This window comes from Rhineura floridana, chromosome 2 (assembly GCF_030035675.1).
Source record: "Rhineura floridana isolate rRhiFlo1 chromosome 2, rRhiFlo1.hap2, whole genome shotgun sequence".
NCBI lineage: Eukaryota > Metazoa > Chordata > Lepidosauria > Squamata > Rhineuridae > Rhineura > Rhineura floridana.
The window spans coordinates 100,726,692-100,753,796 of record NC_084481.1 but is presented as its reverse complement, the minus strand read 5'-3'; the positions used below and the strand labels follow the sequence as shown (position 1 = coordinate 100,753,796).

Genomic DNA, 27,105 nt, shown 5'->3' with positions numbered 1-27,105 from the left:
CTATGCCTATTAAATAACTAATTATGTAGAAGTGGGAATGTCAGAAAGTGCACCTTTTCTCAGCCTGGCACAAGCTGAACCTGCCACAATTCCCTCCTCTACGTAGCTATTAAAATGATATAAGTGCTGTCCTCTGTTGCATCTATCTCCTTAGTGGGTTTCAGTTAGTTTCCCTTTTCTTCCTTTTATTGCTATTTTTTTTTTAAAAAGTCTTTGCTAACTCAAAGATGCTGAGAAAGGTCCTTGTTTAAGATAAACAAAATGCTTAGTTTTAATCATGCGGAGGAGCAGTGTTCTGTTCAAATGACTGAGTTTCTGTACCTCATTTCATGCTGCCTCATGCTCAGCCCCAGGAGATGCAAGTGACTCCCCCTTTGCTCCCACTACCCCCGCAGAGTGTAATAAGCAAGGGCTTCCCCTCCCTGCTGTCTCCTTGGCAGTTAAATTACATAGCAGTCTCCTGCATTGCTACTAATTCTACTCCTTCTCTGAGCTGATGCCCGTAATTTACAGCATGGAGGAAAAGGCACTTCACACTTCCTGCCGATACAGGTGGGAACAATGGACCAGGCAACTGTGAGGCCAGTGGCACAAATCCTACAAACTTTCAGCAGTGCTTCAGAGAAAGAAAATATTTCCTGCTTGAGGCCTAACAGTCCTCATGATGCCTAGGAGCTTGTGGGATCTTTGAAGTATACTTGGTTCTGTATCTTCATTCTAAGAGTCATACAGTTCTCTATTTTGAAGGGCTGCCAAAGGACAATCCTTTATTTGAAGGTGTCCTCTAGTTGAGCACTATCCAGTCCAAGTCTGGTTTAAAGATAAGGAACCATAAAAAGAGAAAGTAGGAGTCTAGATGTTGCCAGTCAACACTCAGCAGCACCTGATCAGCAGGCAGAGTAGGCTCGCAATTCACCTGATGTCTTCCCCACTAAGGTGAGCACTATTGTAATTCTATTTAAATCATAGTAATTATTTCTAAATTTGCATCTATACTTATAAATTACCACATGCAGATTTAATGCAGTTTGTTGCATTCTTTTTCTCTTCTTTGTTGGTGATACATAACTGTCCACCCTACTTCTCTCTGATATCTCTTTTGACCATAATGTAGCCACGATGTTGTCTGCCCTTCCAAGCCATTTTTGAGCAGGAAACTGCCAAGGTCACAGATTTAGCTTGCCAAACCTTGGTTTTCTACAAATATGTGTGTATCAAATAGATATAGAATCTATACTTGTCAATTATCATCAATCAGATACCCCGGAGTTACTTTTTTTGTAATTGTTAAATTTCTAAAGAGCAAGTGCACTTCCTTCTTCCACCATAATGGCTCATATTTAATCCTTTTGTACAGTTTGAAATGGTAACTGAAACTACTTTAGATTGTTACATCTTCTTCAAGTGGTCTTGAACCAATCAATACCTGAAAATGAAGGTTTTCCTCCCATATATGGGTGTGATTTCTCCTTGAGAGATAATAGTGTTGGGAGTTAATTGTTTGGAATCCATCTCCCCTGAAGCTGTGAGCTGTATTTTGTTTTCTGAAAAATGAGACCTGCCTGCAAATACAGTAAAAATTTCCTGAAGAAACATTGTTATTAAGAATCTTGCCCTAACTACAGGGAAGGGCAGGCATCTCCACCTAGGTCTGTGAAAACCATAGAGAGCTGCGCCCAATATAGACACTACTAGTGAGCTAGATGGACAATTGATTTGACCCAGTATAAGGCAGCTTCCTATGTAAGTAACCATGTTATTTTGCATTTATTTTCTTATATTCCTTGTTTTGTGAGAAGCAGCAGAATGTAGTAGATAGAATGTCAAGTCCTGAGCAGTTATGAAGCTCTCAAGATGGGTGAGTCTTGGGCCAGTCACAATCTTTCAGTGCAACCTAGATATATTGTAAGGATAAAAATGGGGGACAACACCATGTATGACATGACACCATGAGCTGCTTTAATGTGGTGTATAGTGCAACAGTGTCTCAGTTCAGTGAGACTTACTCTCAGTTAAGGAAGTATAATATTCTGTTTTCTTTTCCTTAAGTAAATCTTTTCCTTTAAGATTATTTGATTTGCCTTGGATTCTTCAAAAAACTCTTGTCCAATGGTGATTGGTGCCCATTGGGATTGGAAGGCAGGGAGGCCAACAGTAGGTGGAACCAGAGCCAACATACTACTGAGAATTAAGAAGGAGGAAGGACACAGCCAGGGTTGTAAGTATGAAAGCAGAGGGGCTTGGAGGAATCATCATTACTGAGATTGGTGGTGCAGTGCCCCATTTGCCGTAATGAACCAGCCTCCACTGCCTGTGAGCTTTATTGCCACAAACCTGGATAGAATGTTCTTTAGGAAATTGAACACTAAAGCTGGGATTTGTTTGTCTTGGGCAAGTGTCTAGCTTTTGGGACATAAATATTTATTCTTTATTGATAATCATTTGGTACTGTTGCTTTTCTATAAAACACTCAGAGTAGTATACAGTGAAACAATAAAAGCATATAAAATCAATAAAACCAACATTAAATTGTTGAAAGCCAAATCAAACAGCATCACAATACATTTATTCAAAATGACAAACATATTTTCATCAGCCACCTAACTGAGGCCAGGCCACCCAGCAAGCTTTCCTGCGAAAGAGCTTTCCACAGCTGTAGCCTTGTAGGAGAAACTGCCGCTAAGAATCACAAGACCTCACAGTCATTGGTCTTGGTGCCCATATACATATGTGAGGATAGAGAGAGGTTTGAATGGAAGACATGCTCCCTCCCAGAACTGTACTGGGCCTACTGGGAGCTCTGTGCTGGATTAAGCACCAATGTGAAACTTGCTTCACAGGCTGGAGGTTGACATTAAAAGAGGCATGTGGCTGCCAGTAAAACAACAGCACTTGTTTCCTCCACCTCTCTCCCCAGTAACAAGTACAAAAACAAAATGTGAGAAGTGATGTCATTGCACTCATTCATGGCTGCTGCTTTTGGGTATGGGGAAACTCTGGACATGATGATATTTTCATTATCAATACTTTTTATGTTATTACACATAATGCTGCTGCTTTCAACATCATCCGTGTGTCTCCCTCTCCAGTAATGACGGGCCTCAATGCCTCTGGTGTGTTAAAAGGCGTCCCAAGGCTAGATCTGAGTGGAAGAATGATGTGTCAGCTAAATCTACTGGTTACAGCCACACCATACATTTAAAGGATATGGCTTCCCCAAAAGAATCCTGGGAACTGTAGTTTGTTAAGGGTGTTAGGAATTGTAGCTTAGTGAGGGGTAGAGTACAATTCCCAGGATTCTTTGGGGAAAGCCATGCTTCTTAAATGTGCTTTAAATGTATGGTGTGGATGTGACCAGAATCTACCATCTCTGCTTATAAAGCAACCGTAAGAGTGTGGAGAATTGGGCAAAGGGACTAAGCCGATATGACAGCTCTGAATGAAATATATAAATTATTAATACACAATTATTGCACAGATTAATTATAACACATATTGAGTGTTATTTATCTAGTGTCCCAAGTGAAAGTTACTGAATGTAGATGGCTGTGGAAAGGTTGTGAGATATATACCTATATATATATGTATTGAAATAGAATATAATCAATAATGGAAACAATCACAAAATTTTCTACCTAGGCCTCTAAGCCAGAGTCTTAAGCCCTTATTCCATTTAAACTAGGATTCCTGAGTTGTCCAGTTGGCAGCACAATAAACACCAACAATGTACTTAATAAGCAACAGTGTACTCCTCTCCTGCACTATGCGAGTAAAGCATAATTTATGGAGCAACCCACAAACTAATGCTCCACATTGCCATAGTTACGTAACTTTAATTTTAAATAGATTTGCATTGGTTTTTCAATATTTTTATGCAGGCTAACCTACCTACCCTAGCAATTTAATAATTCTTAAAAAATAAAAGCTTTATGTTAATATTGTGATTGTTTTAATCTGAAGAGCAGTTGTATGAATGTAAAACCTCACTTTTGTTTTATATTTCTTTCATGTGCTGTATGTTAAATGTTTTTAAAACTGAGCAACTGGTAGATAATAGAAGCTTTAGGAAACCCAGACTCTCTAACAACCAAAGATTACTCATTCCAAAAAGCCTTCAAAACAGAGGTATCTAAGGGCCTTCCAAACAATTGATTTATTGTGCAGTAAAACTTGATTGTTTCAGAGATCAAGATGTCTTTTCAAAATGTAATGCAGTAGTTGTGGTTGTGGGAAAATCACATTTCTCCACCATTATTGTGTTGGTGAGGAAATGTTGCATCAGTTGTACTGGTGAGTGCAGCTAGATAGTGCTTATGTAACTGAGAATGTGACAGCTTGTTTTCTCCCTTACTTGTGTTTTCTGGTCTTGGGAAACTTTTTAAATATATATTTGTACATATATATACCCCCCACACACGCACATACACTTTCCGATTGTTTGCACACTGAGAGTGTCCGTGCTGTACCATTCAAGTGTGACAATGTTCAGTAGACTTTCAACATGGGAATAAGAGGGTAGACCTCTGCAGGTCAGCCCTCTGCGTCACCACTCAGCCATCATATAATCTTCTTCTCTTCTCCTTTAGTTGTTTAACCCCTCCAGCATATATCTCTCCTGTGTTTTTTTTTAAGTGGAGTAGATCTTTAATGGAGCAAAGCTGTTCCCTTCCCACAATCCATTGCTGAGGAACTGGTAATTGTGCTCTTTCACATTGTGTAATTGAACTGGATGGGAATTATCGCTCATGTGTTGTGTTAAAATTCAGTGTGTAAGGGGGAGGTTGTCTGAAAAGGTCCCAAATGACATTATTTATTTATTTATTTATTTGATTTATATCCAGTCCTTCCTCCCAGCAGGAGCCCAATGGACATTTGTGATCCATTTGTGATTTAATTTATAATGAGGCCATAGTAAAGCTAGTGTTATGGAGATCCTTTAGCAAAGCTCTTCGATGATACGCCATCACTCAGGAGAAGACTCATCTCACAGATGAGCAAAGAAGTTATGGCTTGTTTCTCCAAAGTTTGGCCTGTTTTCCAGATTCTCTTGTCTTGTGCCTCTGACCTTTGGTGAATGTGTGGAATGGGATGGTCAAACAAACCAAGCAAGACTATTTGGTTCAGATATAATGCCAAACTATAGTTTAAAACAAGACACAGTTTATAAGCCAACAAACAAACCATGGCTTCACATTGCAGTTTGTTGCCAGGAAACAAACACTGATTGCATGTAACCACACTTGGGCTAAACAAACAATGGCTTAGTATTATGTGTGTGGTAGGAGTGACTAGTAATCAAAATTTGTGAGGCAAATCCAGCTGAATGCCAATCCATTACAAGGGGGCTGAATACTTTGGGTCACTGCAATTGCCCTAATAGATGGCAAACTGGAGGGTGAACAAAGAGGTGAAAATATAAATGATGAGAGAAAAATTCCGTTTAACACTTTTTCTCTTTTTCTTAATCATTGTATTTGTGAGCATCTGAGTATTTTTATAAATATGTAAGCTAGTTTGAATCTAACCCAAACTCCACAGGTTAATGACATTGCGTGCAGCGAAGTATTTTCTCCCATTAGCTGCATGATTGTTGCTTTTTCATTTAATTGGGCATCTTTTTCCTCATATCAACAAAATGTGGGAACACTTGATTTGCTCTGGCTGTACTATTCATTCTTTTTCAGACCTCATTTTGGTCCCCCTTTCTCATATTTATTTTAAATAAATGAAACAAAAATAATCCTTCAATTTTTGCTCTTAAGTAGGGCTTGCTATAAATTGGACTGGTTTTGATGCCCTTCTTACATTCCTTTCCTTTCCCAGCAATGTTTTTCTATGGAATTTAGACATTCAGCCTTATGTATAGGCAAATTGGGCTTACATGCATGGCCCTGCACTTTCAGATCAGAGGGCCCATTCATTTATTGCAACAGTGTGTTAGACATTAAAAAATGGCTCCCCTGTAATTCTGCTACACATCACCTTGGTAACATACAGAAGCTCAGATGCCATGGGATAATCCAAAATATGCCATTACTTTCCACACCAGTATCAGCAGCCAGAGGTGGGTAACTCAGATGCAGGATATAACTAATCTGATTAGGGTTACACAGACCAATCTCAGTTTCTGTATATTAACAAGACAAAGCGGAGCTGAATCATAGAGGTTTTCAAAGAGTACCATGCCACACCTTATGAAATAGTTGAGAAACCCCACATTTTGTTGAATGTGGAATATAAGAATCTGAATTCTGAGAAATTTAAAGGAGTCAGTAACGGAATATCATGTTTAGGATCAACTAATCTTCACAAAGCTGGAGGCTTTCTCCTCTTAGACGTTCAAAGTAAATTTGAGGTGGGGGTGCTGGGAAGAAGTTGCTGAGTATGGACATGGAGTCAAGCCCTTCTCTGAAGCTTGTTTCATTTTTAAAATTGCAGTGGAGTTGTTTACAGTTTTGGCTGAATTAGTACAGTGCCTTGGGACAAGAACCAATGGAAGCACTCCCTTTTTGACAACTATGACAACTTGTAATTTACACATATATGACCAGAGTATCAGTCAGAACTCACCTGTTTTAAATATTTGTCTTTGAAATTTGAGCAGTTTCAAATATTTGTCTATTGCAATGTGTACTTATGTGGAGAAATGCTGTCTATATGTCTGTTTGCGCTTCGTACTTTGAAAAAGATTTCTGTGGCCTCTGTTGAAGTCAGAGTATGACTCTCACAGTTTGAGGCCTGTGCTGTTACTGTGTTCCAGGCCTGTTTAGTAGATCACTTTTAGCATTTATAGACGGGCCCTGGATCAGGTAAATTCATTTTGATGTGGGAGACAACAGACTCTGATTGGCTGGAGCTTCTAGAGTGAAGAAAGGGTAGTTGGGTGTCATTTGGGGAAATCAGTTTTGAAAGAGGTGTGAGTAGGGTTGCCTTATTGCCCAGTTAGCCGGGTTTTACCCAGATTATAACCATGCTACATAGTGCCGTCTTAGCCCATTGGGTGGCCTGATTCCTAGCTTTTATTTCAAGAAAAGCAAGTCTGTAGCCCTTGTAGATCCAGACATAGAAGGCAAAATGTGAAGGCAGTTTTCTGCGCAATCATTTTGTGAGAAATCATTCTACTCCTGCCTTCCATTGTTCTTAGCCAATGAAGGACATCAAGAATTTTAGCCTGCCTGCCTATGCAGAATCTAGGCAGTTTAGAAAACTGCACATACAGTAGGGCCCCACTCATATGGTGGGTTACGTTCCGGACCCCCGCTGAAAAGCAGAACTCATTGAATAGAATGGTGCGCGACACCCAAAAACCACCGTAAAAGCGAAACAAGCACCATATGAGTGGGGCTTTAGTCTAATTGCATCTAATTGAGACTGCTACATTAGCGAAGTGCCGTAAAGCGAAGTGCTGTAAAGCGGGGCCCTACTGTACTCACTTGATCAGCAAGTGCAGCTCTGCCCCTTATCCAGGGAGTCTAGCTCACTTTCTGGTTGAGTGAGCAAGGAGAAGCAGCCTTCATCTCAATTGCCTCTGTGTTTCAGAGTATGTATTTTAAGTGGTGAATACAGTGGGAGGGTCTGTCTGCCATCATGAAGGATGGAAAAAAGGGGTTTGAATCCACCAAATACTCCCTTCCCCAAACAAATGCTAGATATAAAAGCAAACCTCTCTGTAGAAAAGGCTGTGTAAGTATTTGCATTTTTAGATCTACCTCCCCCCCTGTTAAATAGTGCTTAATCCCAAGTAAAGTTGTGTTGGAATGCAGCTTTGCTCACCCCGTTGCCTGGCAGAGCCTCTGTTCAGCAATTCAGAAAAGGCTAAAAAGTGTTTTTCAATACATATCCTTCTTAAAAATGGCTGGCAGACATTTTCCCACCAAAGATCACCCTACTTCATTTCCTCCCCAGGGATGGATGGATGTGTGTGTGTGTATATATATATATGGACAGACTACATATATATTCGCAGTGGGGGTGCAACCTTTCCCCCCCTTAAGACCAGTAGAAATGGAACAATCCATTTCTTACCATCCTGGGAAAAGTTACTCGCTTACTATGTGACATTTTTTTCTCTTGGTGCTACATGTCTGCCCCTGGCAGTGGCTGAGATTTTTGCCATTCCCATTGCTATGCCAGGTTCTTGGGGGAAAATGCAGGCTGGGACTTAACTCTTTTAGGGGACAGCAGCAACAGCATTATTCATGTAAGGCAGAAAATAGCTGGGTGGGTAAGGTACATCCCCCTTTCTCACTATAAATTGCCTGTCTAATGCTAGCACAGTTTGTCTGTTCTCTAGAATTCATTGAATATATATTTAAAATAAAAAGAAGTGCCAGCACTCAAGTCTCCATCAAATTCCAGCCATTATCAGGGAAGGCTGTGTTTCCCCTCCCCCTGATCTGGTATGTGAGAATCAGTGTACTAAATACACTTCTCACATGCTCAGACACTATTATTTCACATAGTACAGGGTAGTATCCTAGCAGTAATGACAGAGGTTCTGGGGTGAGCCTGGGACAAAATAAGCTCTTAACTGCTCTGTCATTTAAACAGTGATGTTGTCCTAAACAGTGTGATCTGATTTAGCATGTATGTTAGATTCATATTGAGTAAGCAGCACTTAAAAAGTAAATGGAAATGGACTGCCTTCAAGTTGATTCTGACTTATGGAAACCCTATGAATAGGGTTTTCATGGTAAGCGGTATTCAGAGGAGGTTTACCATTGCCTTCCTCTGAGTCTGAGAGGCAGTGACTGGCCCAAGGTCACCCATTGAGCTTCCTAGCTGTGTGTGGATTCGAATCCTGGTCTCCCAGGTCGTAGCCTAACACCTTAACCACTACACTGGCTCTCATACTTACAAAGTACCCCATGTTAATTTTGTCCCAATAAACTGAAATGAAAAATGATTGGTTTGTAGTGATCTTCTTCTGTACCCTCCTCTATGTGACAGCCCTTCAGGTACTTAAAGAGTGCAATCATGTCACCCCTCAGCCTTCTCTTCACCAGACTGAACATGCCAAGTTCCTTCAACCTTTCCTCATAAGACTTGTTCTCCATACCGGCTATCATCCTCGTCGCCCTCTTCTGAACCCGCTCTAACTTGTCTATGTCTTTCTTAAAATGAGGCACCCAGAACTGAATGCAGTATTCCAGATGAGGCCTGACTAATGCAGAATATAGTGGGACTATTACTTCCCTCGACCTGGAAACTATAGCTCTGTTTATGCAGCCCAAAACCGCGTTTGCCTTTTTTGCCGCAGCATCACACTGCTGGGTCATGTTCAACTTGCGATCCACTACAGTTCCAAGGTCCTTCTCACACACACTACTGCTAAGCCGGGTATTTCCCATCCTGTACCCGTGCATTTTGTTTTTGTGGCCTAAATGCAGAATCTTGCATTTGTCTTTATTGAATTTCATTTTATTAATTTCAGCCCAATTTTCTAGTCTATCCAGGTCCCTTTGGATTTTATTCCTGTCTTCCATTGTGTTAGCTATCCCTCCCAGTTTCGTATTATCTGCAAACTTCATAAGGCTTCCCTCCACCCCATCGTCTAAGTCATTGATAAAAATGTTGAAGACTATTGGCCCCAGGACAGAACCCTGTGGCACTCCACTCGAAACCTCCTTCCAGTCCGAAACAGAGCCACCGACGACCACTCTTTGAGTACGGTTTTCCAACCAGTTGTGAATCCACCTGACAGTATTTCCATGTAGTCCGCATTTGACTAGTTTGCTAACCAAAAGGTCGTGGGGGACTTTGTCAAACGCTTTGCTGAAATCTAGATAGATGACATCTACAGCATTTCCACCATCTACTAGGCTAGTGACCCGATCAAAAAAAGAGATGAGATTAGTTTGACAGGATTTTTTCTTGACAAACCCATGTTGGCTCCTTCTAATCACAGTATTGTCATCTAGATAGTTGCCAATGGACTCTTTTATTATCCGTTCTAATATCTTTCCCGGTATTGAAGTCAGACTGACCAGCCTGTAATTCCCCGGATCTTCTTTTTTACCCTTTTTAAAGAGCAGGACGACGTTTGCCCGTCTCCAGTCCTCCGGCACCTCTCCCATTCTCCAGGATTTCTCAAAGATGATGGCAAGAGGTTCCGAGAGTACATCCGCAAGTTCCTTCAATACTCTGGGATGCAGTTCATCAGGCCCTGGAGATTTGAACTCATTTATATTAACTAGGTATTTCCTGACTATCTTCTTATCAATCTTGAACTGCAATCCCGACCCCTTACTGAGATTGCTACCGATGCAAGGTTGCACACTGTTCCCTTTTTGGGAGAAAACGGAGGCAAAATAGGCATTGAGCAGTTCTGCCTTTTCCTTGTTATCTGTCAACATTTTGCCATCCTCATTGAGCAGCAGTCCCACCGTTTCCTTGGTCTTTCTCTTGCTTCGAACATATCTGAAAAACCCCTTTTTGTTGTTCCTCGCTTCCCTCGCCAGCCTCAGCTCATTCTGGGTTTTAGCTTTCCTTACGCTATTCCTGCAAGCCCGAGCCGCTCGTCGGTACTCTTCCTTGGTGATGCGTCCTTCCATTCTTTATGCATGCTCTTTTTTACTTTTACCTCCTCCACCAGTCTTCCGTGTAGCCACATTGGCTTTTTCCAATGTCTTCCGTTTTTCTTCCTCTTTGGAATTGTTTGCGATTGCGCTTTTTGTAATACGTTCTTCATGAACTCCCACACTTCTTGGGCTCCTTTTTTCTTTAGTCTATCTAGCCACGGGATCCTACCCATCATTTCCCTGAGCTTGCTAAAATCGGCTTTCCTGAAATCCAAGGTCTATATTTGACTATATTCTTCTTTGGCTTTCCCCAGAACCCCAAATTCCAGCATTACGTGGTCCCTTTCCTGCAAGGTACCGACCGCTTTAATTCTTGTGACCAATTCGTCTGTGTTAGTTAAGATCAGGTCCAGGATTGCCGATCCCCTTGTTCCTTCTTCTACTTTTTGAAAGATGAAATTATCAGCAAGGTATCAAAGTAATTAGGTAAGATTATTGACTGAACTGATAAGACTGAAATCTTGATTTCTGTCTGCATTACAGGTTGTAGTGGTGTGTTCATTCTGCATTTCCTAATGGTTGGCACAGACAACCTCATGGTCACAATGTTGCTTTTAATGTTTTGCTGGCTTTTTATTTAATGCTGGATGTTTCCACTGCTGCTCTGACCTGTTTTAGGCTTGTTTCTATTTTGTGTTTTTATTATTTTTTTGTATTTTATTATGTTTTATTTTATTATGTTTTATATTCATTGTGTATTCTTATTAACAGTGTAAGGGCAGGATATAAATAATCTAAATAATCTAAATAAATAAATAAATACTCCATAGTGTTGGAAACTAGAGTCTAGGCATTTAAGGTTGAAAATGTAAGTTTTTTTAAAAAATCCTCACCCTCTCCCAGTTTTGTGTGGTAATTATCAGGCACACAAGCAAAACAACTGGACAAGGCGACCATTAGCCTGTCTAATTTGCAAATTAGACAACCCAGATTTGTAGAACTGGAATATGGCAACCCTAGGTGTAAGGCAAAACCACAGGAAAATGAGGTGAAAATGGATAGCTGAGGCCTGAGTATTCAGCTATCCTTCCGTAATGTGATAGCTATGCTGGTGAAGATAGAAAGAAGGAAGTGTTGGCTGTGTTAGGCTAAGAGGCTACCCTGTATAAAGATTTTACCAGAAGAAGGTTATAATAAGCAGGTTAAAAGTCAGCTAAACTGCCAGAAGTACAACTGGAGGAGCTTTGGTGTCAGAGGCAAATTGTACCCTGTAGCTACTAGACCAGGTTGTGAGTGAATTTGGCTGAGGTGGAGGCTTAGGCCTTTTAGTCTTTACAAACGGTCATCAAGCACATTTAAGATCCTAGTTTGAATATCAGTATACACCCTTATGCACAAAATATCCGTTTAATAAACAATCTCAGTTAATAGTTTGACTCCAACACTGGAGGCAGAACAATCTTGTGCCTAAGACTATTATACCAAGCTACTAGGAGGTTTTAAAAGCATTCTAAGGGAATGAGTGGCAGTGGGAAAAGGTCACTTTGAAGAACTCGAGTTATTGTGACAGGGAGGTGAATAGACTTTGGAATATAAAAAAGAAGCACAAATATCTAAATGTGTATGTATAAAAAGTGGTACTGAAGGAACCCTTTCCCTATAACCTACCTTTATCCATTTTATAATGTAGGACTGTTGGGGGCTGTCGGGGTGGTGGAGGAAATATTGTGTCAGTACAGTTTCTTGGTTTTCAGTCCTGTCTGAAACTGTGAAGTAGACCTCCTCCTCTGGCAGAACACATTCAGTATAACTTCTGGGGCAATGCAATTTCAAGTTGCATTTTTGATCTAAAATGTCCATGGCTTCCATTTGGCATACTCACAGTGGAAAGAGTTGCTAAATCAATATGTGTTTTCAGTTTGATGGGAGGCTTTGATACAGCATTCACCAGCAGTCCTTGAAACTCTTATCATCAGCCCAGGATATTTACATATGTTTTTATTTTATTATTTATTTATTTTTACATTTATATCCAGCCCTTCCTCCCAAAAGGATCCTATATTCTATTGCTTAGTGCAAGATAGCTGAGTGAATTAAGAGAACTGAAGACAGAATTCTAGGTGAGCAATATCATTGATGTATGTAGCCACATTATAGTATTTATAACAATATTTATTACTTTTGGTTTCATCCTTTGCTTTTTTCCTTCCTCCTCCTGCTGTGCCTTAATAAAAAAGCCAATCCATTAGGTTTTTCATGATAATGCTTCACCTTTTTCCATGAAAGGTTACTGTTAATTTAGAACACAGAGTTGAGTCTGAGTGGTTCGAAACAGTCCTTTCAGTGTGCGTTACCTTGAATTTATATCTATTGAATTTCGTAGTCTATTGTGCTGCTTCATCAGCTGGATGGCCTAAATCATTCCAGGTAGCCTGTACGAAGTACAATATTTAACTAAATAAGTGATGCATCACCTGCCAATTTCACCACCTCACCTTTTTTTCCTTTCAGACCCTATCAAAGCAAAAGAACATTCCCAGTGGTAGTTAGGTAATTTTAGACTCTGGACTCGATGGTCTTATGGGGCGACTCTTTCTTTAGGTGGTAATGTGGATTTCTTCACTCGCTTGAAAATATAGTAAGCAAAGCCTGCTAATTTTTTGGGGGGGAGGGGGACACTCTGGCTCATTGGGACCCTGAACATCTGCCCCAAAGTCCTGGCCTGATGGCAACTCTGAGTATCACACACATTCCGTTGGTCCTTGTTTGACGCTTTACAGCAGAGTGAAAAGTTTTTTCATTATCATGGCATGGCTGTTGGCCTGGTTTTAGCTGTGGACCCCATCTTCTTTGTTTTGTGAATGCCTAGAATTATTGGACAGATTTTTCCTTGTCCCTTTCAGATTGCTTATTTTTAGTTCTGTTTTGCCTTCTGTGGCCAGAAACACTGGCAAGAGACAAATGTGAGTATGGGTGACCAGATGCCAGAGAAGAACCTCCTATACCGTTAGTACCTACACAGATGAGAGGGGATTTTGACAAGTGTTGCTCATCGTGCAGCAGTGAGAGAAGCTGCTCCTGCTGAAATGCCCTCTTCTGGTCACCTCTTGATTGTATTAAAGCCCTGCACTTCTTTGCTTCTGGTCATGTTATATACTGAAAAATCAGTAGTGCAATGGCAGAAGTGCAGGGTCCTTTCATGATCATCATGCCACACCCCCAGATTCACCATCTCATCTGCATTTATGGAATTAGAGAAGCAGAATAAAACTGCTATGTGCATAGGCTTCCCTCTGCTCAGTCTCTCTGTGCCCCTGGCTAAACATGGCCAAAAACATTTTGATTTAAGTATTCTGAAATGATGCCAAATGTGGGACTTGAATTTGGGAAACCAAGATACTTTGCCATAAATCTCTTTTCTCACTTACCCTAGGAACCCATCAGCATGAAAAGGGAGGTGTGTGTTAGCTACTGAGAAGAGTTTTCTCAGTGACTGATCCACCTCCTTTTTCTCTCATTGGCTCCAATCAGCACAAAAGGTCAAGGGAGCATGTTGTTAGCTAAGTGAGAAGACTGGTTCTCACACTCCCCTTTCATGCTGATTGGCTTGTACATAGGGACCCTGTTCCCAAAAATGTAAGAGGTCTATGATCCCCCCCCCCACATGACCCTGGATAACTATACCCCTGGTACTAACAGGTAATGGCAAAGAAATGCTGAAGTCCAGCATGTTGTATGCTAAAACTCTTGAAGGGACAACTGAATTTTCTCATTTTTATTCTAGAGATGGCAAAAAAACCAACATTATCTGGTGAGAAATTAATAAAGGAAATTGCTGCTGGAGAAGGGGTTTAAGCTGAAATGTATTGTGCTACCACAGAATCTCCTTATAACAAACTGTTTCCTAGCACCTATTGAGGTCCTTTTCACACTTGCTTCTGGTGTTGATGTTGTCTTCCATTTCTGAATTTGAAGTAGTTCCCTTCAGCTCTAAAGTCCTGTATTATTCAGATGTTCTTGACTAAATGACCACTGATTTTAGACCCCTACCATATGCTAAACCCCAGATTTAAATTCATTGTGCTCCATTTTCATTTGCTTCATTTTGTCTGGCTTGTAAGGAGAACAGCCCTTAACAATTGCTGGATCTATAATTTCAAAAAATAGGCAACATTCTGGTGCTATGATGATTGTTCTGTGGAGAGTCATGCAGCTGGAGTGTTATACTAATTATGTTCTATGGTTATGTGTGATGCTCTGCAGTAAGACTTGCCCTGCATAAGTTAGGGACCACTGCTGAATCCCTACATTACCAGCTGAGAGAGCAGAACTGAAAGTATTTGATCTCTCTGCCTGAGGTCTGGCCTGCCATTGAAACTGCTAATAATTGATAGTACTTGTTTCTTTTGTTTTCTACCCCACCATTTCTCCAGAGTTGGATTGGAGGATTTGGTGAACTGGGCCCTGTCTTTCTTTAACTTTTCATTGGTTTTTTTTGTGGCAGACCAGAACATTGATGGTTTAACTGGATGATGGGGGAAACCAAGGCAAAGAAATAGGGGAATGGTAGAAGGGCAAGCAGGAGTGAGGAGGAAGAGCAAAACTAAGAGCCTCAGCAGAGCCTTTCTAGGCACTGAAAAGACTTGAGGCACAGGCCCATGACCCAAATTTGCATATGTTCATACATATTTACAGATACAAATGCAGGCCTCTAAGCAAATTAAGATGGTGGATGGCTGAGGTCTCACCAGCACTGCACCTGGCAGCATACCCAGATGCCATGTAAGCAAAATAAAAAGAAGTTTTAAAAGGGGGAGAAGGGTAGAAGATCTGGGATGCAAAAGACCCAGAGCTCAGCCTCCTTGGGGCATCTCCTAACAACAACCCTGAGCCTCAACATAATACAGAAAGAAAGGAAAACCTGTTAATAAGTCTGCCAGCTTTTTGCAGCTTCCTTTTATAGGGGCCACCTGTACAGTTAACCTTTGTGTTTCTCTTCTCAGGGGCACCTTCTCGTGAAGTCCTCCTGGTCTCAGCCATCATCACCATCAGCCTTAGTGTCACTATTGTCCTGTGTGGGATCTGCCAGTGGTGTCAGCGCAAATTGGTAAGTCATAGCAATGTGCAATTAGCTATGCTGAAAGGGGAAACACAGAACAGGTGAAAAGACCTTTTTTTTTCCTGGGCAACCCAGCTGTTTAAAAGCTTCAGCATCTCCTTGGCTAGACTATGGGAGGCACAGGCTGCAAAGAAGGGTGCTTCTAGCAGGGAGAGTCAAACAGGAATTTAATTGCAATGCTGATTGATAATAATAGTGGTGTTTATACTGTGCCCCCTAGTCCCTGCTAAATGTTTGGGGCATAACACTAGCAATTAAAGTGGGACTGTAGATCTATTCCAACAACATAAATTAATGGATCAGGAGCTATATGTGGGGAGTAGGGTTGCCAGGTTCTTGGCCTGAGACTGATCCGGTATCTTTAGGAGAAGAGAAAGTCAGCCAAGTGCAGGTGTTCTTGCAACTCTGTAATGGGAAAAACCACAAGGTGGAATTTTCCCTCCCCCCTCCACAACTTTTAAAGATACAGAAGACCTCTTGGTTGCCAGGCCCGGCCTCCAAGAGGTCTTCTGTATCTTTAAAAGTTGTGGAGGGGGGAGGGAGAATTCTACCTTGTGGTTTTTCCCATTACAGAGTTGCAAGAACACCTGTACTTGGCTGACCTTCTCTTCTCCTAAAGATACAGGATCAGTCTCAGGCCATGGACCTGGCAACCCTAGTAGGGAGAGACCAAATCAAGTAAATGAAGGACTGAAAGGGGCAAGGATGGAAATGGGAGAAAAACAGGTGGAAAGCAGAAACAAGCAGATCATTGCTGATCCTCAAAGATGGGACATGAGGGAGAGGTAGCATGGCTAGATGCAGAAGAGAACAGGACTCCAGCACCTTTAATACCTGTGCAGAACAGGGAATTTCAGCAAGTGTAGTGTAGTAGGTATAGCTACACCTGCTGAAATTCCCTCTTCTGCACAGCTATAGCTATTAAAGGTGCAAGGGTCTTGTCCTCTTTTACTTCTGGCCACCCTAGCTAGAGATGAGGTAATGACAAACCTAGAAATCTGAAAGATCACACACACACACACACACACACACACACACACACACACACACACCTGCCTCCTGCAAAGTTAGCTAAAGACAAAGATAAAAAACATTTTCTCACAATGGACAGTGTCCCCATACTAAGCCAAGGGTAATGGGAAGTTGATACCTTTCCACAATGCTGTTGTTTTGTGAAACATACTGACAATACAAAAGCATGTCATGCTTAGACTCAAACAACACAATTCACAGAGTTCTGAGTGAGCTCCACCTTTTTTTTATTAAGATAATTAGCCTATTTAGGCTTCAAGTCTGGGCAGAGAAAGTGTATGCAGAAATAGGCTGCTTAACTGTTTCCTCTCCAATCCTTTCACAGCTCAAAATCACTCTTCTCAAGCTGTCTTTTTTGGTCACAAGAGGAAAAATACAAGGTCCTGTATCTTCTCCCTACCAAGGGTAAAGTAGCAGTTTCAGGAGGGTAATTGTGAAATGAAAAAGAAATAGAGAAGAAATGGTAAAGCAGCCTCTCTCTGTGCATCCTTCCTGTATTTAAATATGCAGCCTATCCAGGGTGATTTTTGGGTTGTTGTTTTTAAAAAAATACAATGGAAGAAAAAAATCTGGAATGCTGTGTAATATATATTTTGAGCCTCTCTGCTCACCAAAGGTCTACCATCATTATTATGGACTCAGTTTCTGCCCTCATGCTTCCCAAGAGGCAGGAAATGACATATGGCACTTATACGTGAACTGTCAAACAAAGTTTCAGCTACAGTTCCTGACTTCTTGCCCTCACCCACATATAGATAACAGCAGGAGAGTCCCTGAATGACATAGGTTGTCAATTATTCTTTGGTAGAAGGCCAATCCAAAGACAAAAGTAACACAAGTTTTTAAAGAAGAACATCCCCCAAAAGGACTTGCAACCAGTGGTACTGTAGAAATCAGTTTTAGCATTGAAAGCTTAGCAAATTTGAGCTGTAAAATTCTTCTTCAGGAATATTTTCTATCTTCCTTCCTTTAGTTCTTTCAAAGCAGAGTAGATGTAATTACTCTCCACTTTCTACATGCAAGTAGAGAGAAAGGGGGGGGTTGTATCACCCAGAGAACAAATGGTGGTATTTTGAATTGGAGAAAAGAAAGAAATCCTGGTGCTAATCTGGATCCATTTCAGTCTGGTTTCAGGCCTGGTTACAGGACAGAGACAGCTTTGGTCGCCTTGGTGGATGACCTTCGCAGAGAGCTGGACAGGGGGGGAGTGTGTCCCTGTTAGTTCTACTGGACCTCTCAGTGGCTTTCGATACCATCGACCATGGTATCCTTCTGGACCGCCTTGCTGGGATGGGACTTGGGGGCACTGTGTTACAATGGCTCCATTCCTTTCTGGAGGGATGAACTCAGAAGGTGGTTTTGGGGGACTCCTGTTCGACTCCTTAGCCGTTGACCTATGGGGTCCCTCAGGGTTCAGTTTTGTCCCCCATGTTGTTTAACATCTATATGAACCGCTGGGAGAGGTTGTCCGGGGGTTTGGGGTTCGGTGCCATCAGTATGCGGATGACACCCACCTCTATTTCTCCTTTCCACCTAAGGCCAAGGAAGCTGTCCTGGTCCTGAACCAGTGCCTGGCATCAGTGATGGACTGGATGAGGGCGAACAAATTGAAATTAAATCCAGACAAGACAGAGGTGCTCCTGGTCAGTCGAAGGGCAGATCAGGGAATAGGGATTCAGCCTGTGCTGGATGGGGTTACACTCCCCCTGAAGACACAGGTTCGCAGTTTGGGTGTGCTCATGGACTCAGCTCTGAATTTGGAGGCCCAGGTCTTGGCCATGGCCAGGAGTGCCTTTGCTCATTTAAGACTAGTGCGCCAGCTGCGCCCGTTCCTGGAAATGCCTGATTTGACTATGGTGATGCATGCCTTAGTTACATCCCGTTTAGACTACTGTAACGCACTCTACGTGGGGCTGCCTTTGAAGACTGTTCGGAAACTTAAACTGGTACAAAGAGCTGCAGCCAGAGTATTAACAGGGGCTGGTTACAGGGACCATACAACTCCCTTGTTACAACAGCTCCACTGGCTGCCAGTTTGTTTCCGGTCACAATTCAAAGTGCTGTTTTTGACCTTTAAAGCCCTATACGGCCCAGGTCCAGGCTATTTCTCAGACCGTATCTCCCTATACGAGCCTGCCCAGGCCCTGAGATCTTCAGGAGAGGCCCTTCTCTCAGTCCCAACACCCTCACAAGTACAATTGGTGGGGACGCGAGATAGGGCCTTTTCGGTGGCTGCTCCTAGGTTCTGGAACTCCCTTCCTAGGGAGGCACAAATGGCCCCCTCCTTGCCATCCTTCCGTCGGCAAGTAAAGACTTTTTTATTCCAACAGGCCTTTGGGATAGAAGGTGTTTAGAATTGGGCTTTACAAGGCTTGTTTTATTGTTTTACATTATTATCTGTATTATTTTAAATTGTTTTTAGATTTTTAAGTGCTTTTTACGGTTTTAAGGTTGTGCACAGTTTAATTGTATTTTAATTGTATGTTTTTCTATGTTTTTAATTACATGTAGTTTTATTTGTAAGCCGCCCTGAGTTCCAGTTTGGAAAAAGGGCGGGGTAAAAATAAAGTTTCATTCATTTCATTCATTCATTCAACTATAGCAGACACTTCAGAGGCAAAAAGATTTTTGGAATATATGCCTGGTTTAATTGGGATGGGGAGATTCTTTCATGGACCATGTAACTATCAGTTTGTGCCTTGAAACATAATGATTTGATTACCCAGACTCTGCTGGCACCTTCTCAGGGATCACAGACCATTTCCAAACACACTCCACACATGTGCACAAACACACACACAAATACAACCTGCAGAGATGACTGGCTCAGGTAAGTTTTTTGCATGGCCAACAAAATGCTGGGTTAAAGGACATGATACTTTTTCTGCTGAACTCTGTTTTGAGGCACACATCCAATATCTCTCCAAAATATGTCACACACTCCATTACTTCTCCGTTCACACTGGTTCATAAATAATTCTGCTAATGAAATCAGCTGCAATGTAAATTTCCTGTTAATTCTGATACCTATGCTGAACAGTCTACCAGTTTATTAAATTTTTCCAGAGTTAAGAAAGAAAGAGTTAAGACATTAACTATCATGGGAATAGCTGTGCTGAGTAACAGTTCTGGGCTATTGTGAACTTTAAGCAGCTCAATATGCAAAAACAAAAGAGGCTTCATGTTCAGCAAGATGTAGTAGTATTACTGGGCTGCAGTGAGTCAAGGCCACATGATGCAGCCACTTTGCTGAAGCTAAGCAGGTCAATATCCAGATGCCTGAGAAATGCCATCTTGATTTCCATGAAGAAAGAAAGGCAGAATATAAATGTTCTAAATTAAAAATATTTAGCGTAAATATAGAATGAGGTCTGTTCATGCACTACCAACATGTAAGCCACACACATCATATTCAAGCTGGAGTAGACTGCACTTCTCACCTCACCCTCCAACAACTGTGCATTGAGCCCCATTTCTGCGAGTCAACTTCTAAAGATGAGCAATTGCTTGTTCATAAGGGCTCCACACGGTCAGGACACTTGATCGCACGGGTTCCTGCTGTTCACACATACTATTTCCCTTGCAGACAAGTGCACTCAGTACATGGTTGTCAGAGGATGAAGCTAGCACAGCAACACAGAGCCAGAGCAAAAATTGCAGTCTCACTCTGGCTTGAAACTGTGACCACCTTACATGTGAGTAACACATGTTCTATTGAAGAAGCCGGACCACTATCTTCCAAGCCTTTCAGGGCATCCTACCACTCAAGGTAATCCCTTGTAGTGAAATGACTACCCAAATATTATCCTTTGTTGTGCAGGCAATCCAGATGTCTTCTCTCAAAATTGTCTTTCTGTTACATTTTTAATGTTACATGCACTCAAATCACAGTATTTTGTACCTTAGGAAATAGCAGTTCTCTTCCCAGGTAGCACAGTCATTGCTGTGACATGTATGGTAATAGTGGGTGACACACATCTACCCAAACTCATGCCTGCCATAAACTGTGACTTTTTATTATGAGTTTTAAAGTCATATTTTACATCACTCCCCTGCTGTATCACCGCAGCATAGGAACACTCGCCTAGCCTTTAAAAAATAGCGGAATGCTCCATGTTGTAATGTTGTTATGAGCATGTGGGGGGGGTTGGAATGGATGATTTCTGTGGGTCACCTTTCCAGCCTCTGATTTGGAATCCTATGCCCTGGGGGCTGGCTCTGCTAGCCAGATGAATCTCTTTTGTTAACCAAATAGATTGGCCAGGTAAGATAATGGGCCGATCAGTTGCCTAGCAACGGAGAGTGGGTTAGGAAGACCCCTTTTGTGATCGAAACTCTGTAGGAGAGCCTTCCCCTGACTTCTGGCAGCTAGGAGAAGGAGTGTGCTTGTAGCTTTGAGTGTGTTCTAGAGAATGGCTGGGGCTGCAGGCACGCAGAGAGGCTATCCCTTTGCATCATGGCTGTAGGATGCCCCTGCACCCAGATGGAAAAGCTGGATATTGGACTGCTGATGCATTGAACCCCTCCATTCTTCAGTTCAGGTTGGAATGTGTGTAAATAAATAAACCATATTTCATAAAGATACCGCAGTCTCCGCTGACCCTCTTCCCAAAGGAAACCAAACCTGGATGGGCGCAGGGACCCCTGAAATCTCACCACTCGGAGATTGGGGGAGGCGCACTGTGAGGATCCCACCTCAGACCTCCACCTGTCAGGTCCCTCCAATCAGGATCCTGGTTTTTATTTGTTCTCTCACCGGCTCTAGCACAGATCTCGCAAGATCCCACTGCTAGGCAGCACCACCAGCCACTCCCTGTTTCACAATATTGCCTTAAGACTTTGCCTTAGTCCCCTTCTGGCTTATTGTTACTTTGTGTCTGGGTGCACTTGCAGGCCACAACCCCCCTGTATCTTTGTGCCTATAAAGCATACAGCCCTGGGTTGCCCTGGATACTTGATGATACACTATCTCTTCACCGCTACCACCATTTGATACTGTTTCTGCACCTTGGTAATTACCCTGCCCTCCCTTCTGGTCTGTGTAAACCCCAGCCAAGGATCAGGCTTTTGGTAAACCAATAAAATATTTATTTATAAACACCAGGAAATAACAAGATTACTTATGGGATATTTAACAAGCGTATGGCTTCATATAGTGTCATTCTTTATGTTTCCAGTCATATATAATCTGCCTTAATACCAGCCAAATATAATCCAACCCACAACCAACTCCAACCCACAACAACCTACCAACCGACTCAACCAACAGAACCCTTTCTCAACTGTCATCCTTTCATTTATACCTTCAGCCACTCAAACACTCAGCCAATCACAATACAGCATTCTCCAGCATTCTAGCCCATGTACTCCCCCCTCTCACTCACTCACCACATTTACCCTACAAAACCTGCACTTACCATATTTACAGTAATCAAAATACAGGGGCATCACACGTGCAACAACGTGAATGGTAACAAGTGACACAGCTTCCCTGCCTCTAACTCGTTCAATTTTGTAACCTTTCCTTTAATGTTTCAGAGGCTGTCCTGCTGTATCATTCCAATGTGGGACTACTTACCTAGCGAATAACCAAACTTTTCATTTTCATTTTATTTTATATAGTTTATTTTATTAGCATGTTATTCATTTTTCATAAATGTAACATTTTCATAAGACCTGATATACTGTTAAAACAGCCAAGAAAATTGCAATGCACACCTAATCTAATTTATTTTTAATTTAAAAAGGAGAGGAGAACAGTAGCATCCGACCACAGCGAGCCTATCACTCTATTATCCATTAAGGGTAAAAAGAGATGCATGCTGGCTTTTTTTTTTTTTTAAAGGACACTTGTGAACAAATGCAAGTTTTGAAAAATATTTGTATACTGTCTTTCTACATTACTATACTCAAGGTAGATTATAACCCATAGAAATGACAAAATATACAACGAGAATCACATTGCCATCTTATAACAATTCTAAATATAACTAAAAATAATAACACCTAAGAATCCATTTTGCATGTAGCATTACAAGATAATGTCAACAGAATATCAGCAAACAACAAACAAAATCACCCACATCAATTCCAACAAATAATTACAATTTCAAAACAACATGCCAGAGACCCTGCAAAAAGAACAAAACATCTCTGTTCCATGGGACCTATCTACATGCAGCAGGGCAGCCAGCTATGCCACCCAAACCACTCCGATCCCAACAACACAGTGTAGTCCACTACATAGATTCAGGATCAAGATGATTTTGAGTTGGCACTACAGATCTTGGTGCCAGAGCATGAACGTCCCCATTTTTTTGGTCACAGGCTTAGCGCTACAGGCAAAGAGCAAAAAAACAAGAGACCTTGGGGCTCTTTCAGTTAATGCCTCTGGCTCTCAATTAATAAAACAACCTGTGGGGTGGGAGGGCCAAGACAGATAAACTCTGCTTCTAAGTCCAAATAGTTCCACTTTTGCCTTTCCACCACTGTATTTTATATCAAGCCCTTTTCCCCGAGGTGCCCAGGACAGCACATAGCAACCTTGTGAAGTAGGGTATGCCATCCAGTGAGCTTTGTGGCTCCGTGTGAGGTGAGCCTATCTCTCTCCAGTGGAAATCCAGCCTTTTATCTGTCTCACTACATTGGCTCCCTGGTGGTGGCAGACATTCACTGATCTAAATAATCCATCTGTAGCAGCTTGGTATCTCTTAAGTTCCAACATAAAAGCCACTTCAACGCTAGTGAAGGAAGAAAAGCAGCAGAAATCAAGATCGTCAGTAAAGGGTGAGAAGTTTGTACCTTTTCAGGAACCCATGTTTGCAAATAACTCTTTGCAAGACTAGGATGTTTGTGGGATTCAGATTCACCGCTACATAGACAGGTTAGATAATCAAAACCATGGCAAGTCAAAGCCAAAGACTTGCACCATTAACGGAGGCCTGGATTTTTCTGCAACTTCAAACTCCTTGACTAATTTCCATACTTGCAGTCAAAATAAAGATTCGATCAGAAATAGTCCAATGAAGCATACAGTCAAATGAATACATGCATACAGTCACTCCATTTGGTACGTTACTAAGCAACAGAGTGGCTAATCTGGTGCATGCTGTCTACCTCACAGAAAAGACCCATGTATTCCTTATAAGATCATAGGCTAGTAGAGTTGGAAGGGGCCTATAAGGCTATCGAGTCCAATCCCCTGCTCATTGCAGAAATCCAACTTAAAGCATTACCAACAAGTGGCTATCCAGCTGCCTCTTGAATGCCTCCAGTGCTGGAGAGCCCACCACCTCCCTAGATAATTGGTTCCATTGTTGTACTGCTCTAACAGTCAGGATGTTTTTCCTGATGTTCAGTTGAAATCTGGCTTCCTGCAACTTGAGCCCAATATTCCATGCCCTGCACTCTGGGACAATCAAGAAGAGAACTTGGCCCTCCTCTGTGTCACAACTTTCCAAGTACTTGAAGAGTACTATCATATCTCCCCTCAGTCTTCTCTTCCCAAGGCTAAATATGTCCAGTTCTTTCAGTCTCTCATAGGGCTTTGTTTCCAGTCCCCTGATCATCCTTGTTGCCTTCCTCTGAACCTGTTCCAGTTTATCTGCATCCTTCTTAAAATGTAGTGCCCAGAACTGCATACAATACTCACGATGAAGCCTAACCAGTGACGAATAGAGGGGAACTAGTACTTCAGCTGTTTGGAAACTATACTTCTGTTAATGCAGCCTAAAATAGCATGTGCCTTTTTTGTAGCCACATACCACTGTTGGCATATTCAGCTTGCGATCAACAACAATTCCAAGATCCTTCTCGCATGTAGTATTGCTGAGCCAAGTATTCCCCATCTTATAACTGTGTATTTGATTTCTTTTTCCTAGATGTAGAACTTTGTGCTTATGCCTATTAAGTTTCATTATGTTGTTTTCAGCTTAATGCTCCAGCCTATCAAGATCACTTTGAATGTTGTTTCTATCCTCCAGGGTATTAGCTATCCCTCCCAATTTTGCGTTGTCTGCAAAATTGACAAACATTCCCTGCATCCTCATCCAAGTCATTAAAAAAATGTTGAAGAGCACTGGGCCCTGAACTGATCCCTGCAGTACCCCACTCATTACCTCCCCCCCACTTTGAGAAGGAACCCTTGATAAGCACTTTGAGTACGAATCTGTAGCCAACTGTGGATCCATCTGATAGTTGCTCCATCCAGCCCACATTTAGCTAGCTTGTTAATCCAGCTCTTCTCTTCCTTCTCCTTTCCCTCTTCCCAACCCATACGATAGCTCGTGATTGCTTATCTAGAGAAGCACTTGGGTCAGTGTTATGGGCACATAATTGTCTCTTGGATGTTCCTGACCTAAGTTTTTAATCACAATATCTGGTTATCACTTTAATGTTCTGCTTCAGCTTGACGCCTCCAGCTTGTCTGTTTTAAAGTCAATGGCTTTTGACCATTTTTCAGTAGAATCAGGCTTCAAGAGATTATTTGACATTATCCAGTAGAATAAAGCTTCAGGAAATACACATGGCTTCCTCCACAACATTCAGGGAGCCAAGTCAGCTGATTAAGATCCCAGCACCGTAAAGAGGCCAGTAGATATATCTAGCTTCCAAAATTTGTGGTGGGTTACTTTCTGTTGTTACACCTTTAAACAGAGATGTGTCCTCAGCACTAATTTTGTTTTCAGCAGGGAGAAATATGCTTGTGAATAAAGCATTTAATGTTGGCATGATATTTTTGTTGCTATTTGGGTCACTTAAAGACAGATACAAATGAAACTTTGAAATGTGAAACCAATTGGTTAACCATTCCCAGAAAAGCATTTACTTGTTGTCTTCTCAGAGGAACTGTAGGTCTTCCGCATGCAATCAATTATTTCGTTAATGTGGATATTCTGGGCCAAACTAGATTATGATGTATATTTAAACCAGGTGCCCTCCAGATGTTTTGGACTACAACTCCCATAATCCCTGACCAGTGGTGATGCTGGCTCAGGCAGTTAGAAGTTGTAGTCCAAAATAATTGAAGGGCACCAGGTTGGTGAAGGCTGGTTTAAATGAGATGCAGCCAGTTGACCCTGCCAGTCAGAGTAGGCAATACTGGACTAGTTGCACAAATAGTCTAACCTGGTATAAGGGAACTTCTAACATTCCTATGAAGTATATAACAAAAATCTCTTCCTTAGCAGCAGCCATTATATCCCTAATTGAGGCAGGGGGCACTTGTTGTTAGGGATATATCAGTTACTGTAAAAAAAACAGCTAGACAGGCTGTAGGGCTGCAATCATAAACATACTTGCTAGGAAGTAAGCTCCATTTAACTCACTTGAACCTTCCATTTAAGCATAGTTAGGGTCAGGCTGTAGATGTAATCATATCTCATCCCATGTCTTGAATACAGGAAACTCCTTATATTGAACCAGACAATTGGTCTATCTAGCTTAGTATTGTCAACACTGACTGGCAGCAGCTTATCTAGGTTTTCAGAGAGAAGCCTTTTCAGCCTTATCTGGAGATTCCAGAGACTGAGCCTGGGATCTTTTGCTTGCAAAGCACGTGCTCTACCCACTGAGCTAATTTAACTGTAAAATGGAAAGGTTTAAGTCATATGTTTAGCTTTAAGGAAAACTGTCCTATCACATTCAAACCCCCAGCATACCCATGTCTTTCTCATAGATATTCATGTAATGTGGGAAGAGAACCTATAAATAAGGGGAGCAGCGATAAAAGATTCCCAGATTTCAGTACTAACATCAGTCCTCCCATCCTGCCTAAATGATTTATCTCCTGCGCCTGGTTAATTCATATGTTAGGGTTGAACTAGATGTTTGGCAGCAGACTCTGTCTGGGAACCTGGTCACTGCCCAACAGCTGAAAATTGGGAAGTGGGCACAGTTTGGAGGGGAGCAGTGGGCTTGCGAAGGGATGCTTAACCCTTCCTTCACCTGACACTTCTTCCCCCAACTGCAGCAAGCACAAATCTCCTTCTGTTGAGAGAGAGAGGTGCAAGAGAGAAGTGGCAGGTGTGGAAAGGGTTAAAGAAGCCTTCCTCCTCCTCCTCCTCCTCCTCCTCCTCCTCTTCTTTTTGCCATTTTCCTGCTCCAAATCAATCCCTTTCCCCACTGCTTTTCAGCTGTTCTGCAGCAGCCTAGGTTCCCAGAGCTGGGACTGCTACTGAACATCTAGTTTGTCCATCAGTTCATGGCTGGAAGCAAAAGAAGCAATATTTACAGAAAAATGCATGACGTGATTTAGAGGGTGTGTGTGTACATCTATTGCTGCTTTCCCCGTGATGTTTGTGAGCCACCTCCAATTCTTTGGATTTGGCATGTGGCGAGGCATCAGGAAGGGTTGTTGTGAATGTCATAAATGGCACTGAAGAAGTAACCCCAAGACCCAAGAGTGACAGGTTGTCTTGATCTGAGAATGTTCAT

General features: G+C 41.8%; 1 protein-coding gene across 7 annotated transcripts in view; it reads left to right on the top strand.

Moving 5' to 3' along the window:
• Positions 1 to 27,105, top strand: part of SYT7 (synaptotagmin 7) — a 382,921-nt gene that overhangs the window by 203,249 nt on the left and 152,567 nt on the right. For all 7 annotated transcript variants that reach the window (XM_061609819.1, XM_061609813.1, XM_061609816.1 and 4 more), the window contains exon 2: positions 15,524 to 15,627. In XM_061609819.1, the coding sequence (XP_061465803.1) occupies positions 15,524 to 15,627 (104 nt within the window). The remainder of the gene's footprint in view (positions 1 to 15,523; positions 15,628 to 27,105) is intronic.